At 46.1% G+C, this 14,581-nt stretch overlaps 1 protein-coding gene across 12 annotated transcripts in view; it reads left to right on the forward strand.

Moving 5' to 3' along the window:
• DMD (dystrophin) overlaps window positions 1–14,581 on the forward strand; it is a 2,510,493-nt gene that overhangs the window by 1,311,456 nt on the left and 1,184,456 nt on the right. For 9 of the 12 annotated variants that reach the window (XM_033949686.1, XM_033949693.1, XM_033949692.1 and 6 more), the window contains 2 exons: window positions 280–402; window positions 7,972–8,112. In XM_033949686.1, the coding sequence (XP_033805577.1) occupies window positions 280–402; window positions 7,972–8,112 (264 nt within the window). The remainder of the gene's footprint in view (window positions 1–279; window positions 403–7,971; window positions 8,113–14,581) is intronic. The other 3 variants (XM_033949684.1, XM_033949695.1, XM_033949690.1) reach the window with 1 other exon arrangement.

A 14,581-nucleotide genomic window follows, 5' to 3' on the forward strand; every position in this document is an offset into this window, starting at 1 on the left:
CCTACAACCAGTTGATCGTCTGTCTGTGTTTTGTCAAATTTTGTTTTCCCACCCTTTTTATTTTGGCTCATTTTGATGATTATATTTTATTGTAAACCTTGGTTTTATTAGCGGTATAATCAAATAAATTGAACTTGGGCTTGATCCATTGCATAGTGATCTCTTAGATAGAAGTTAAAAGTATGTGCGTACTGGAAGTGAAACCCTTGCCGTCTTTGTTTAGATTTCTTGTTCGTGGCTTAAACTAACAAATATTTCCTTCTTTTTTTTTTTTTTTAGCCCAAAGTTACTTTGAAAGAATTGGAGCAGTTTAACTCAGACATGCAAAAATTACTGGAGCCACTGGAGGCTGAAATAGAGCAAGGAGTGAATCTGACCGAGGAAGACTTCAGCAAAGATTTGGTAAATAGGTCCTGAGGGAAAGACTTGACACTCAACAGGGTTTCGATGCGAAGAAGCTCCCATCGGCTTAAATTCTGTTGAGCAGGCTGTCCCCAGATGACCACCCAGTGCCAGTGGGCCTGAGTGAGACATTCAGCAATGGCTGCCTTTCTCCCCTCTCTCGAACACCTGGAGCTGGCATTTGCTCTCACTCCCCTTCCCAAACTTCACTACTTTTGCAGGTCGGAGTAGCAGCATATATTTGCTTCCTGCAGTGACCCAGCACACTTCCCTCTGTTGATGTCACTTCCTGTTTTCTCTCTGGCGAGATGTGGCAGAGGGAAGCCTGCGGGGTCAGCACAAGTAATGGATGTACATCATAACTGCCAATTCCCAAGAACTAAAGTACACGGTGGGGGGGGGGGGGGAGGTTGGTGGCAAATGCCACATGAAGGAGTAGAAGGAGATGGAGCAAGATGCAGGATAAATAATGTGGCAGTGGGGGTTAGTTTGGGGAAGGCCAGCTGTTAATGCGAGTACTGGCTATATTCAGTTTCCGTATCCGCATAGCTAAGCGTAGAGTTACCTTTTGAGGACATGGCTGGGGGGGGTGTTCTGGATGGCTTTTCAAAACACAGCAGTTTGTCCGGGTTTTGAAAAGATTTCCTTCAGGCAGGAGGGCATCTGCGCATGTGTGGATGTGCTGCCCGACGAGAGCAGGCAGCAGGGGGTGGGATTGGGGTGTGATGGGGCGGAACCGGGGCGGGGATGGGGCGGGCCTGGAGGGCAGGCCTAGGGGGTCCAGATTTTCCAGACAGAAAATCTGGTAACCCTAGCTAAGCGGGCAGATAGGACCACCCAAAAGGGTTTGAATGCTTAGCAATGCGAGTGCTGGTACTGAATATCGCCTTTCATCTTTATAATTCCGGGTCAGTGGCTGATTCCAATATATACCATTGGTGTCCAGATATGGCCTAGCATTAAGTATCTGGGTCAGGAAAAATCCACTGGCCACCAAAAGCTGAATATTGACCCCCTATGTCGTCAATCTGTAAGATCTTTTAATCATTGTAAACCGCACAGAACTTCACGGTATATAAACTGTTATTATTATTATTAATCTTTTCTTATAGTCTGCCCAGTTTATAGAGTGGAAGAGCGAGGAAAGTTAACTGGTGAACATTGCTCAGATATTCAGCTCCGCTCAACAGAATTAGTCTATTTCTAAATATTCGGTTTCATCAAACTGCAAAAAACTTGCATCGTTAGATGCGGGACGGCCGTTTGCCCACACATCAATGGGGGGGACCATTTATTAAAAATAGTATTGTAACCTAAATAAACCAACCCTAGTGGAGAATATGATCCAATAATATACTAGAAAAACTTCCACTATCACTTATTCAGAGAAAATAGCTGATTGAATAGCACAGTGTAGTAAATATTTGGTGGAATGCCCTGAATCCGGCCCTGACGCAGCGGTTTTTTTGATAGATCCGCGAAACGCTGGCCGCGTTGGCATATGTGGGAGGCATCCGTACCACTGTGAAGCTAAGTTACAATTACAGCACTGTTTTCAGTGAATATAGAGTTGTGCATGAAAATTTATAATAAAGAAAGCCCATAAAAATGCTTTAGAACATAAGCTAAGTTTTAAACAATATAAAGTTGATAATTTATTAGAATAGAATAAGATTTAAGCATTCTAGAAATAAAGTTAAATAAACGGGTTTTTGTTGGCCGATGACTGGAGCAAGGAGCGCGACAACTACGCTGATCAATTTGATCAATTCAGTCTATGACCGTGCGTAGGCTCCATTTCTGAGGCCTTTTCCCGTTATAGCTAAAAAGTGAGTGCACTTCTCTGAATAAGTGATAGTGGAATGTTTTCTAGTATATTATTGGACCATTTATTAAGCCATGATAACACATCAGCATGTTAGTATAGAGCCTTTTGTGTTGCAGGAAGGGGTTTCAGTCCACTCATTGGGACACGTTCGGTATCATCAACACCCACGCAAGGGTTTCCGATAGCAGCGTTAGAAAAAAATATTAATGAGCTATGTTGCATGCAAATAAGTACATGAATATGAATAAGGAGCATGATAAATCTCATTAACTCAATAAGTCTGGGAAGGTTTATTGGTAGTTGAGAATGACACAGGGACAAATTTTTCTCCGTCCCCGCGGGAACTCATTTTCCCCTCCCCCCTGAGCTCTTGCCCTGTTCCTGAAAGCTCTGCCTTAACCGCACAAGCCACTTATAAAATCATAAGTGTTTGAGGCTTACAGGAATGGGACAGGACAGCGATAAAAACTTGCAGGGATGGGATTGGGAAATTGAGTTCCTGCGGGGACTGGGAAAAATTTGTCCCCGGGTCATTCTCTAATTGGCAGGTAGGATTGCGAGCCAGGAGGCCAGGCCTTCCTTAGCAGGAGATAGTAGTGTGATGGGAGAAAGCGGGCCTGAAAGAGAATTCTGTTTTGCAGGCCAAAGTGTCTTCTGTCACCTAAGCTTGCTGTTGCTTTAAGACTGTGAACTTGGGGAGGGACAGAAATGCGGACCGTTACAGCCAGTCTCGCGCATACTTTTCCAGCTGCAACAAAACGTGCTTCCAGCAGATAAATGGGATCCATTAAAAGGTGTAGTGGAGTTGTCTCAATTTAGTAAGTGCCCTGGGAAGTAACTCACATCGAAATAGTACTTTTTTTCTTTGCTCTTTCTATATTGGTTAGGAAATGAATCTCTAAATGTGAAAAGTTTGCCCCAGGCACCTATTGGTCAGCCCTCCTTTTAACTGGCTAGATTTATTGCCCAGAGGTGGTTGTTCAAATGGTTTCACAGAGCTGGACAGATCTTCAGAGAAAGCATTTGCCCTCCAGCCAAGGAAGCAGGTGCAAATTAACTGGGATCAAAAGTGGCCCTGGGGACGTCACTGGTGCACGACTTAAATTAGCATGACCAGTGCCGATATTAATTGCTGGCTGCCAGATTTCTAAAGATAATGTCAGGCAACTGATTAGTTCTCCTAATACTTAATCAGACAGTTTTATCCAGTTAACTTTGGGCTGCTCAGCCTGTGTAGTTATTGGTTGAAAATCCAGAATTAAATAGCCAGGGTTATTTGGTTAACTTCCTGCTCTTTTGTATTTTGGATATGAATTTTGTGTGCCTACTTAGTCAGTTTGGAAGAGTAAATTTATATAAATAAAATGCTAATTTTAAGCATTTACAGGTTTTGAATATCAACCCCTTCCAGTCTGTCCTTGATTCCAGATTAAGTTCTGTTCATTCAGTGATACCTTGGAATCCAAACTTAATCCATTCCAGAACCCCGTTTGAGTTCCAAATCGTTCGTGTTCCAAGACAATTTTTCCCATTTAAAATAATAGAAACTGGATTAATCCGTTCCTGGGTCCCAGAACCTCAAATTTTAAAGTAAATACACTAGATTTTAAGGTAAAATATTAACAAATAATAATAATATAGTGCAGTATTTTCCTCACTACACTACACAAAGGCGAAAATCACACACGATGCTTTCACTACAGCTTCCGACAATGAACAGAACGACGTATGGGTGGCCCAAGCGCTGGGGAAACGTATGCACAAACGCACACGAACAACGTGCAGGGCGTTCGGATTCCAAAGCAGCGTTCGGATTCCGGGGCACAAACGCACACGAACAACATACATGGCGTTCGGATTCCGGGGCACAAACGCACACGAACAACGTACATGGCATTCGGATTCCGGGGCACAAACACACACGAACAACATACATGGCGTTCGGATTCCGGGGCACAAGCGCACACGAACAACATACATGGCGTTCGGATTCCGGGGCACAAACGCACACGAACAACGTACATGGCATTCGGATTCCGGGGCACAAACGCACACGAACAACGTACATGGCATTCGGATTCCGGGGCACAAACACACACGAACAACGTACATGGCGTTCGGATTCCGCGTTCGGATTCCGGGGCACAAGCGCACACGAACAACATACATGGCGTTCGGATTCCGGGGCACAAACGCACACGAACAACGTACATGGCATTCGGATTCCGGGGCACAAACACACACGAACAACATACATGGCGTTCGGATTCCGGGGCACAAGCGCACACGAACAACATACATGGCGTTCGGATTCCGGGGCACAAACGCACACGAACAACGTACATGGCATTCGGATTCCGGGGCACTCGGATTCCGGGGCACAAACGCACACGAACGTACATGGCATTCGGATTCCGGGGCACAAACACACACGAACAACGTACATGGCGTTCGGATTCCGCGTTCGGATTCCGGGGCACAAACGCACACGAACAACTTACATGGCGTTCGGATTCCGGGGCACAAACGCACACGAACAACGTACATGGCATTCGGATTCCGGGGCACAAACGCACACGAACAACGTACATGGCATTCGGATTCCGGGGCACAAACACACACGAACAACGTACATGGCGTTCGGATTCCGGGGCACAAACACACACGAACAACGTACATGGCGTTCGGATTCCGAGGCACAAACGCACACGAACAACTTACATGGCGTTCGGATTCCGGGGCACAAACGCACACGAACAACGTACATGGCATTCGGATTCCGGGGCACAAACGCACACGAACAACGTACATGGCATTCGGATTCCGGGGCACAAACACACACGAACAACGTACATGGCGTTCGGATTCCGCGTTCGGATTCCGGGGCACAAGCGCACACGAACAACATACATGGCGTTCGGATTCCGGGGCACAAACGCACACGAACAACGTACATGGCATTCGGATTCCGGGGCACAAACACACACGAACAACATACATGGCGTTCGGATTCCGGGGCACAAGCGCACACGAACAACATACATGGCGTTCGGATTCCGGGGCACAAACGCACACGAACAACGTACATGGCATTCGGATTCCGGGGCACTCGGATTCCGGGGCACAAACGCACACGAACGTACATGGCATTCGGATTCCGGGGCACAAACACACACGAACAACGTACATGGCGTTCGGATTCCGCGTTCGGATTCCGGGGCACAAACGCACACGAACAACTTACATGGCGTTCGGATTCCGGGGCACAAACGCACACGAACAACGTACATGGCATTCGGATTCCGGGGCACAAACGCACACGAACAACGTACATGGCATTCGGATTCCGGGGCACAAACACACACGAACAACGTACATGGCGTTCGGATTCCGGGGCACAAGCGCACACGAACAACATACATGGCGTTCGGATTCCGGGGCACAAGCGCACACGAACAACGTACATGGCGTTCGGATTCCGGGGCACAAGCGCACACGAACAACGTACATGGCGTTCGGATTCCGGGGCACAAGCGCACACGAACAACGTACATGGCATTCGGATTCCGGGGCACAAACGCATACGAACAACGTACATGGCATTCGGATTCCGGGGCACAAACGCACACGAACAACATACATGGCGTTCGGATTCCGGGGCACAAACGCATACGAACAACGTACATGGCATTCGGATTCCGGGGCACTCGGATTCTGGGGCACAAACGCACACGAACAACGTACATGGCATTCGGATTCCGGGGCACAAACGCACACGAACAACGTACATGGCATTCGGATTCCGGGGCACAAACACACACGAACAACGTACATGGCGTTCGGATTCCGCGTTCGGATTCCGGGGCACAAACGCACACGAACAACTTACATGGCGTTCGGATTCCGGGGCACAAACGCACACGAACAACGTACATGGCGTTCGGATTCCGAGGCACAAACGCACACGAACAACTTACATGGCGTTCGGATTCCGGGGCACAAACGCACACGAACAACGTACATGGCGTTCGGATTCCGGGGCACAAGCGCACACGAACAACGTACATGGCTTTCGGATTCCGGGGCACAAACGCATACGAACAACGTACATGGCATTCGGATTCCGGGGCACAAACGCACACGAACAACATACATGGCGTTCGGATTCCAGGGCACAAGCGCACACGAACAACGTACATGGCATTCGGATTCCGGGGCACAAACGCATACGAACAACGTACATGGCATTCGGATTCCGGGGCACAAACGCACACGAACAACATACATGGCGTTCGGATTCCGGGGCACAAGCGCACACGAACAACGTGCAGGGTGTTCGGATTCCAAAGCAGAGTTCGGATTCGGGGGCAAAATGTGATTTAATTTTTTTTTCGGATTCCAAGTTGTTCGAGGACTGGGGCGTTCGGGTTCCAAGGTATCACTGTAGTTTCAATAGGACCAAAATAGGTGGCATCTTGTAGACTAACCAGTTTATTGAGGCCAGAACTTTTGAGGACCAGAATTTACCTCAACTTGATTACTGTAATTCTTAATATTTGAACTTAACATCAAAACTGATCAAAAAATTGCAGCTGCTCCAGAATACCTCGGTTAGATTAATTTTTGGTCTAAAAAGATATGAAAGTGTTGCATCAGCATATCAGAATCGTCATTGGTTATTGATTGAAAGGCGAATTAAGTTCAAATCAGCTGGGATAATTCATCGTATATTACAGACTGACTCTTCTGAGGATCTGATTTTGTTTTTTTCTCATTTGCATTATTCTTCCACCAGATTATGGGCTGCTTTATTACTACATTTCCCAGAGATTAGAGGACTACAATATAAACAACAGCTCAGGTCCTCTTTTGCTTACGCTGCCATTACAATTTGGAATAATCTACCTGTTTACGTTAGCACGCATAAAAGGTTTCGTAAAAATTTGAAAACTTTTTTATATGACTTGTCATAATAATCACGGTATGATAATATTTTAATTATTGATTGCTTTTATATTCTCCCATAGATTTTACGACTTCTTTGGATGTAAATCTTTTTGGTATAGTGCGATTAATAAAATGTGGATTAGATTAGATCTTTTTGTTACACCAGAATAACATGGCCACCCCTCTGAAAATTTTTTATTTTTGCTACATGGCACTATCCCGGCTATGTGCTTTTGTGACTGAGCCGTTGCTGTCAGAACAGAAATAATTAGCGAGGCAAAACAGAAAAGAATAAGCATGAGCCCCAGTGACAGTAGGGTTAGGCCAGGGGTAGGCAATCCCGGTCCTCGAGAGCCACAGGCAGGCCAGGTTTTCAAGATATCCACGATGAATATGCATGAGATAGATTTGCATTTCGAGGAGGCAATGCATGCAATTCCATCTCATACATATTCATTGTGGATATCCTGAAAAGCTGACCTGCCTGTGGCTCTCGAGGACCGGAATTTTCTACGCCTGGGTTAGTCAATGAGTGGTTTAGTGTCACATTAATTGAGAGATGTAGAACAGATTCAGAATGCAGTGTCATCCCCTAATCACTGGAGCTTTAGCTGAAGATCAGAATCTTCCCCACCCCCACCCCCCCACCCCCGCAAGATCTGTAATCCCATGCTGAACTGGACTACAAATTGTAAACACAGGTAGCTCCATATCTGCATCTACTGCCGTTTTCTTCCACTGTATTTGGCCCTCCAGGTGGAAAAGAACTTGTCTTGCATTATTATTCTCTTGAGCAGAGAGAAGACCATGAGGGTGCCATCAAAGAGCTTTTGCAGAGAGCAGACGCTCTCCAACAGAGGATCGGCGATGATGGAAAACGGGACGAAATAAGGGCAAAGCAGCAACTGTTGTGGACAAAGCACAAGGCTCTGAAGGTAAGATTCCTCTCTGGAGAAATGTCCTGCAATTATGGTTGTGAACTGGGAAAAGGGGCATCTCTCGGTAGATGAATGCAGGATAATTACGCATTTCATTCAGTAGTTTTAAGCTACAAAAAAGGGTTTTATTTTTAATACAAATTTAAAATAAAGAACTGGTTTTGGTGTTGTTTAAACCGAGTGCCATGGGCTGAAGCAAGACGATAGACAAAGCTGCCCCTGGCTCAGATGGTTCATCTGCTCCTGGCATTTACCTGCCTTACAAGGTGGGCTCCTTCATTCCATCCCCCGAAGGCGTTGATTGCCTCATTCACTTTCCTTTTAACACCCTCTCTTGTAGAAAAATGCCAACTGATTAGACAGATACAGTTCCACTCTTGATTCACTATTTAACTTCTGGAAATAGCAAACACGGCGATCCGGTTGAAGCCGTGATCTATCGCGGTGATTTTTCATTTTGGGTTAGGGAACACGTTTCAGATCCCGTCGGCCCTAGTCTAGTGGCTTCGTTGGTCTGCTCTGGAAATGCTGAGGATTATCTGACTGAGTGGTATCAGCCTTTGCTGTACCAAAGGATTAACAGTGCCTTATATGAAGGCAATAATTTTCTATACCATTCTTCCAGGGGAGCTCAGAATGGTTTACAGAATGTCTGTCCTAGGTCCCATCTACTGGTGTCTCCATCAAAGCTCCCTCCAGCCCCTCTTAACCATCCCAGCCATCAAAGCCCTCCCTAGTCCATCCTCAACTGAAAGTCCATATACAGGCCACAGGCCGTGCAAGCCTGCCCAGTACTGGCTCTTAGTTCCTTCAATGTATACCCATTATTTTCTGATTCGAGATCCTCTGTGTTCATCCCACGCTTGTTTGAACTCTGTCACCGTTTCTTCAACACCACCTCCCTCGGGAGCACATTCCACGCATCCACCACCCTCTCCGTAAAGAAGAATTTCCTAACATTGCTCTTGAATCTGCCACCCCTCAACCTCAAATTATGTCCTCTGGTTTTACCATTTTCCTTTCTCTGGAAAATATTTTGTTCTATATTAATACCTTTCAAGTATTTGAATGTCTGAATCATATCTCCCCTGTCCCTTCTTTCCTCTAGGGCAGGGGTGTCAAAGTCCCTCCTCGAGGGCCGCAATCCAGTCGAGTTTTCAGGATTTCCCCAATGAATATGCATGAGGCCTATTAGCATACCATGAAAGCAGTGCATGCAAATAGATCTCATGCATATTCATTGGGGAAATCCTGAAAACCCGACTGGAGGGACTTTGACACCCCTGCTTTAGGGTAGACATATTCAGGGCTACCAGTCTCTCCTCATACGTCTTCTGGTGCAAACCTCCTACCATTTTTGTCGCCTGCCATGGAGCTGATGGAAATGCCCGTATCTGTGCTCCAGTGATACACATAACTTAAACACATGGCGAAGTGTGTCCCACCCATGATCTTCCCAGATGCCACCTATGTATATGACCACTTGCAAACTGCTTGCTATCACAGATATGTGCATAGTTATAAACTAGCGCTTAGGTGGCGTATTGGCGCGTTCTTGCGTTTGTGTTAACCTACATGCACAGATGCTAATATTTTAAACATTTCCATGCATAACTGGCATGGAAATATTAATACCTAACTAAACCCCTCTTTTACAAAACTGCAAATGCGGTTTTTAGTGCAGGCCAGCACGCTGAATGCTCTGCGCTGCTCCTGACGCTCATAGAGTTCCTATGAGCATCGGGAGCAGAGTGCTCAGCGTACCAGCCTGCGCTAAAAAACTCTTCCGCAGTTTTGTAAACGGTAGGGTAACCGTTATAGAATTAGCTCCAAGTGTACATACAGCAAGACTGCTTGAATGGTCTGGTCGCTACGTAAACAAATAAATACAGCTTGCAGAAAATCATAATTCCATCTACCTATCTTTGGGGGGAAGTTATCATCGCGGGCTACGGGTAAGACCAATATTTTAACACTAATTTGTGCTGTTTCAGCGCAGGTAACCCAAAGAGTTGATCCCCCTTGGATTCGCAGAGTAGGTGGTGCCCGGTGTTGTGAGGATGTTCGAGAGGACACGGGGTCCTGGATCGGCCAGGGAAACCTTGTGACATCATCACGTCGCGGCATTTAACCTTCCCGTTATCCTACGTGTGCCATTTATTCTACAGCAGTGCGCCAGAAGAGAACTTTTACTTACGCCGGGCGTAGGTTGACATATCCACAAAACCTTTGGAGAGATCAATTGAGACCCCCGAGGAGAATCTTTTGGGTTGAAACACGGACCGTGTTAGGTCCTCTCCAATAACCCAAGTTGTGGATGAACTTTACTATTTTAAAGACTGAATATACTTCTGAATTTTAAAAAAAAAAGCCTGTGTCAGAAAACATCAGACTCCACCTTTTCTTTCGCCATAGCGCAGGTCCCGTTTTATGCAGTGAGAGATAGTTTCTAGACGTAACAGTAAAATGACACATCTTAACGGTAGAGCACGTTAATAATTCCCTCCCCTCTCCCCCTGTCATGAAAAGGCAGGTGGCTGAAATACTAGCCTTGGCTCAAATCAAGGCTTGTCTTTGGCTTCTGCCAGGCTTCAGCTCGTCTGCGGACTGCTTTCTCCCACCTGCCTGCTCAGATTCACCACATTCATTCATTATCAAGAAATACGGTCCACCAGATGGTCTGCTGAGCAGGCTGGTGGAGAGATATTGGTGGCTGTCCGCTCGGTTCAGCGTTCTGAGATACGGAGCCTCATCCCCGGACTGTCTGGTGCGGCCACACCTCTGATGAAGATGGTGTCCCTCTCTCCATGATGTGCGAGGTCTCGGCCTTTGCAGGGTTGAGGGAGAATGCTAGGACGCAGCTGGACGTGCTTCTTAGCCTGACTTGGTGTCCACCACCTTCCTCTTGCAGATTACGTATTAGGAATCATTTCCAGCGGAATTTAAGATCAAAGGAGGAGCAGCTCAGCGCTGAAGCTTCTTTTCTTTCTAATGGCTTTTGCCTGGCAAATTGAAATTTATTTGACTTTTCTTAAGCGCTGTGTACGTAAATCATAATACACACCGCAGTGAAAAGAGGGAACACTTCATTTAGGGCTTTGATGTTCACTTTAATTATGATAAAATGCCATTTAAATTCCTGCTATCGATTAGGTCTTTGCTAGCTGCACAAACAAAAGGGAGAGTAATTGATTTTCTTTTTGCTGACTCAATAAATGCATTCAACCTTGATAGATAAAATCCAATACACTGTTGAACTGTTCAAATCTGTTCAAATAGGCCAACTTATAGGAAGGGTGATATTTTTTTACGGCCTCTTTTACAAAGCCGCGCTAACGGCCCCGAAGCCCGTAGAGATTTAAAGGGCTTCGGAGCTGTTGCCGCGTGGCAGCCTCTAGTGGGGCTTTGTAAATGAGGCCGTTAGTTTCTTTAACGCATTGTTGTTTGGGGTTTGGGGTTTTTTTTGTTTTTTTTACAAAATATTGGACAATATAGAACATAGGGCTCTGATGGTCTTTTCTCCTATCTGTGGTTCTCTGAAAGTGCCTATTTTAGGAGAGAGAAAAAAAAATCATCTTTGAAACAGAATATATTCAGCGAGAAAGTGCCTTTAAATTATTCCTTTCTGAACACGAAGAGTCGCTTTCACCTCTCCAAATGTAGACCTATGAATAGCTAATCAGCAGAGAAGCAACCTCAGGAATATAATTATACAAACTTTTTTCTTTTTTTTTCTACAGGGAAATTATACCTTTCTTCAAAAACTGTCATGTGACTAATGAAATTTCTCATGATATAAAACCATATTTCAGCAGCTTTCCGTAAAGCGGCAAAGCTAATGAGAATAGTTTGGGGAGGGGGGGGGAGACCGGTTACAATTTGGAAGTTCCATTATGTAAATTCAATGAGAAGTTACAGCATATTTTGCATAAATTAGCTCTGGGCCTTGCAGTAAAGGTTAGCGCTTCACAAGCAATAAGATGATGTAAACTCTCCACGCACTTTTCATCAAACAGAGATATTTTCATATCAGTGAGGCCCAATGGGGTCCTTTTACTAAAGCCAAAGTGACCTTAGCGCACTTCCTCTATAGTATTACCAAAATCCGACCCTTCCTCTCTGAGCACAATACCAAAACCCTTATGCACACCCTCATCACCTCGAGCTTAGACTACTGCAACTCGCAGTTCTCAGGCCTTCCGCTTAGCCATCTCGTTCCCCTCCAATCCGTCCGGAATTCAACTGCACGATTCGTATTCCATGAGAGCCGCTATGCTCACGTAACCCCTCTCTTAAAGTCTCTTCGTTGGCTTCCCATCCATTTCCAAATACAATTCAAACTCCTCACTCACTCAGCTGCCCCTCACTATCTCTCTTCACTTATCTCCACCTTTGTTTCACCCTCCCCCCCCCTCCACTCAGCTGGTAAGCCCCACCTATCTGTATCCTTCTCTTCAACTGCCAACTCCAGCCTCCGTCCCTTCTGCCTTGATACGCCGTATGCTTGGAACAAGCTGCCCGAATCCCTACGGCGGGCTCCGTCTCTGGCAGTGTTCAAGACCCAGTTAAAAGCCCACCTCTTTGAGAGTGCTTTCGAATCCTAACTCCTCTCACCTTGGGTTCTGCATCCCCAACCCTATAGGTCATGTCTGTTTGTCCAAGTTAGATTGTAAGCTCTTCTGAACAGGGACCGTCTATAAATGGCAAAATTTACAGCGCTGCATACGCCTTTCAGTGCTTAATAGTTGCGGTAATGCACCACTTATGCATGTCTTTCCGGTGCGCTAAGGCCACTTATTCTGTTGCTGGAAAATGGCCAACTTTCCCATTTTCCTAATTAATCACGACACACTAAATTTCGCTATTGGCGCTTGGCCATTAAAAAGAGTTACCACATGAGCCTTTACTGAAACCCTCTTTTATAGGAACCCAAGTCTAGATTCTCTGATTGGCGCCCAACCTACCAGTGCCGGAATCGCACCTCCAAAGGTGCTTTAGGCTGCCTAATGACACTATGGGTGCGGCTAATGCTGGAAGTGGCGTTAGACGGTCTAAAGCGCCTATGGAGGCCAAATTCATGTAAAGGCAGGCACCTAGAAAACCCTGGCCTACTTTTCTGCCACCTACCTTTGCCGGAGGCGCAGTTCCATACCCGGAGCCATCGCATAATTGACACGCGATCGGCAGCCACCAACAACAGCACCTGTTATAGAATCTGGGCCTAAAATCTGCACTAACTGATTAACGCTGTCATGCCACTCTGCATCCTCAAACATGGGGTTGTCCGATTTTACTCTCATAAAATCAGGACCCATAGCCTCACCCTCAGCTCCGCCCAGTTCCACCCAGCCCTGCCCCATTAGGCCCCAGCCCCGCCCCCTCAACCTGTTCTTGTCCTCAGGACCATGTTGGCAGGACCTCTTGTAGCCACACTGCAGCCCGGGACTGGGACTCCATAGCACTCCTAGTGGCTAGACATAAAAAAAAAACCCAACAACGTATGACCCAGCCTGGAGTCGCCCTGCAGGACTGAAGTGGCAAGAGGAATTCAACCAAAAACCACAACCACAGTTGTGTAATATAACATAAATTTACTTTCAAAAATAAAGGTTAGGATGGTTCAAGCAAAACAGATAGTGCTTCTTGCAAAAGGTTCATAAAGCAAAATAAAACACAAAGCACAATCAGTCAATAACAGTTCAGGATTCTTTCTTTTCAAACAATAGTCCCTTATCCTCCTGAGATCTTGCTCTCCTCAGAGCTTCTTGCTCCCAAGCAGGTTGAAATGCAACAATATAGTTCTCTGCTCTGGTATGTGCAAAGTTCACAGTTCCCACAACGGAAGCTTCCAGCAGTCTCTGGAGCACTGCTGGGAAATAAAGAGTGTCCTAGGTTTGCCTTTCCAAACAGCTTCACAAAACAGCTATCAAAGTTCCCTCCCTGGGTGTTTGCAAACCTCACCCAAAAAAACACACTCACAGCTTCACAAGATTCAAACAAAAATGCAGAGATCAAAAAGAGTCCAAACAAAAACTCACAATCAAAAGGTCATTCTTGGCACCTGGTAATTAATCCAACTTCCATGGATTCAGGATATTCCCCAAGCTCCTCGGGCAGACTCCCTTGAAACTCCATAGGGGTTTCTTCCTCCAGCGTTTGCAGATCCAGTGAGTCACCAGCCTCAATTACCTCCATGGGTCTCACCTCTGCTTGGACCAGGGGGTTCATTGTGGGAGAGGAACCTTATCCTTCTCCCTAGCCTGCCTAACTGTTTGTCCCAAACTGCTGCCTTTTCTAGAGCAGGGCCACGCCCTGATCTAGCTGAGTCAGCTTGGACCTGACCAGCTCTTGGGCTCCCCCGGTGGTGACCTGGATATCAGATACCTGGTGGATTAGTAAGCTCCGGGAGATCAATACAGTGACCAGGTCGGACTTTGGGTATTCCTTTCCTGAGCTTTCTACCCCC

This window comes from Geotrypetes seraphini, chromosome 6, assembly GCF_902459505.1.
Source record: "Geotrypetes seraphini chromosome 6, aGeoSer1.1, whole genome shotgun sequence".
Lineage (NCBI taxonomy): Eukaryota > Metazoa > Chordata > Amphibia > Gymnophiona > Dermophiidae > Geotrypetes > Geotrypetes seraphini.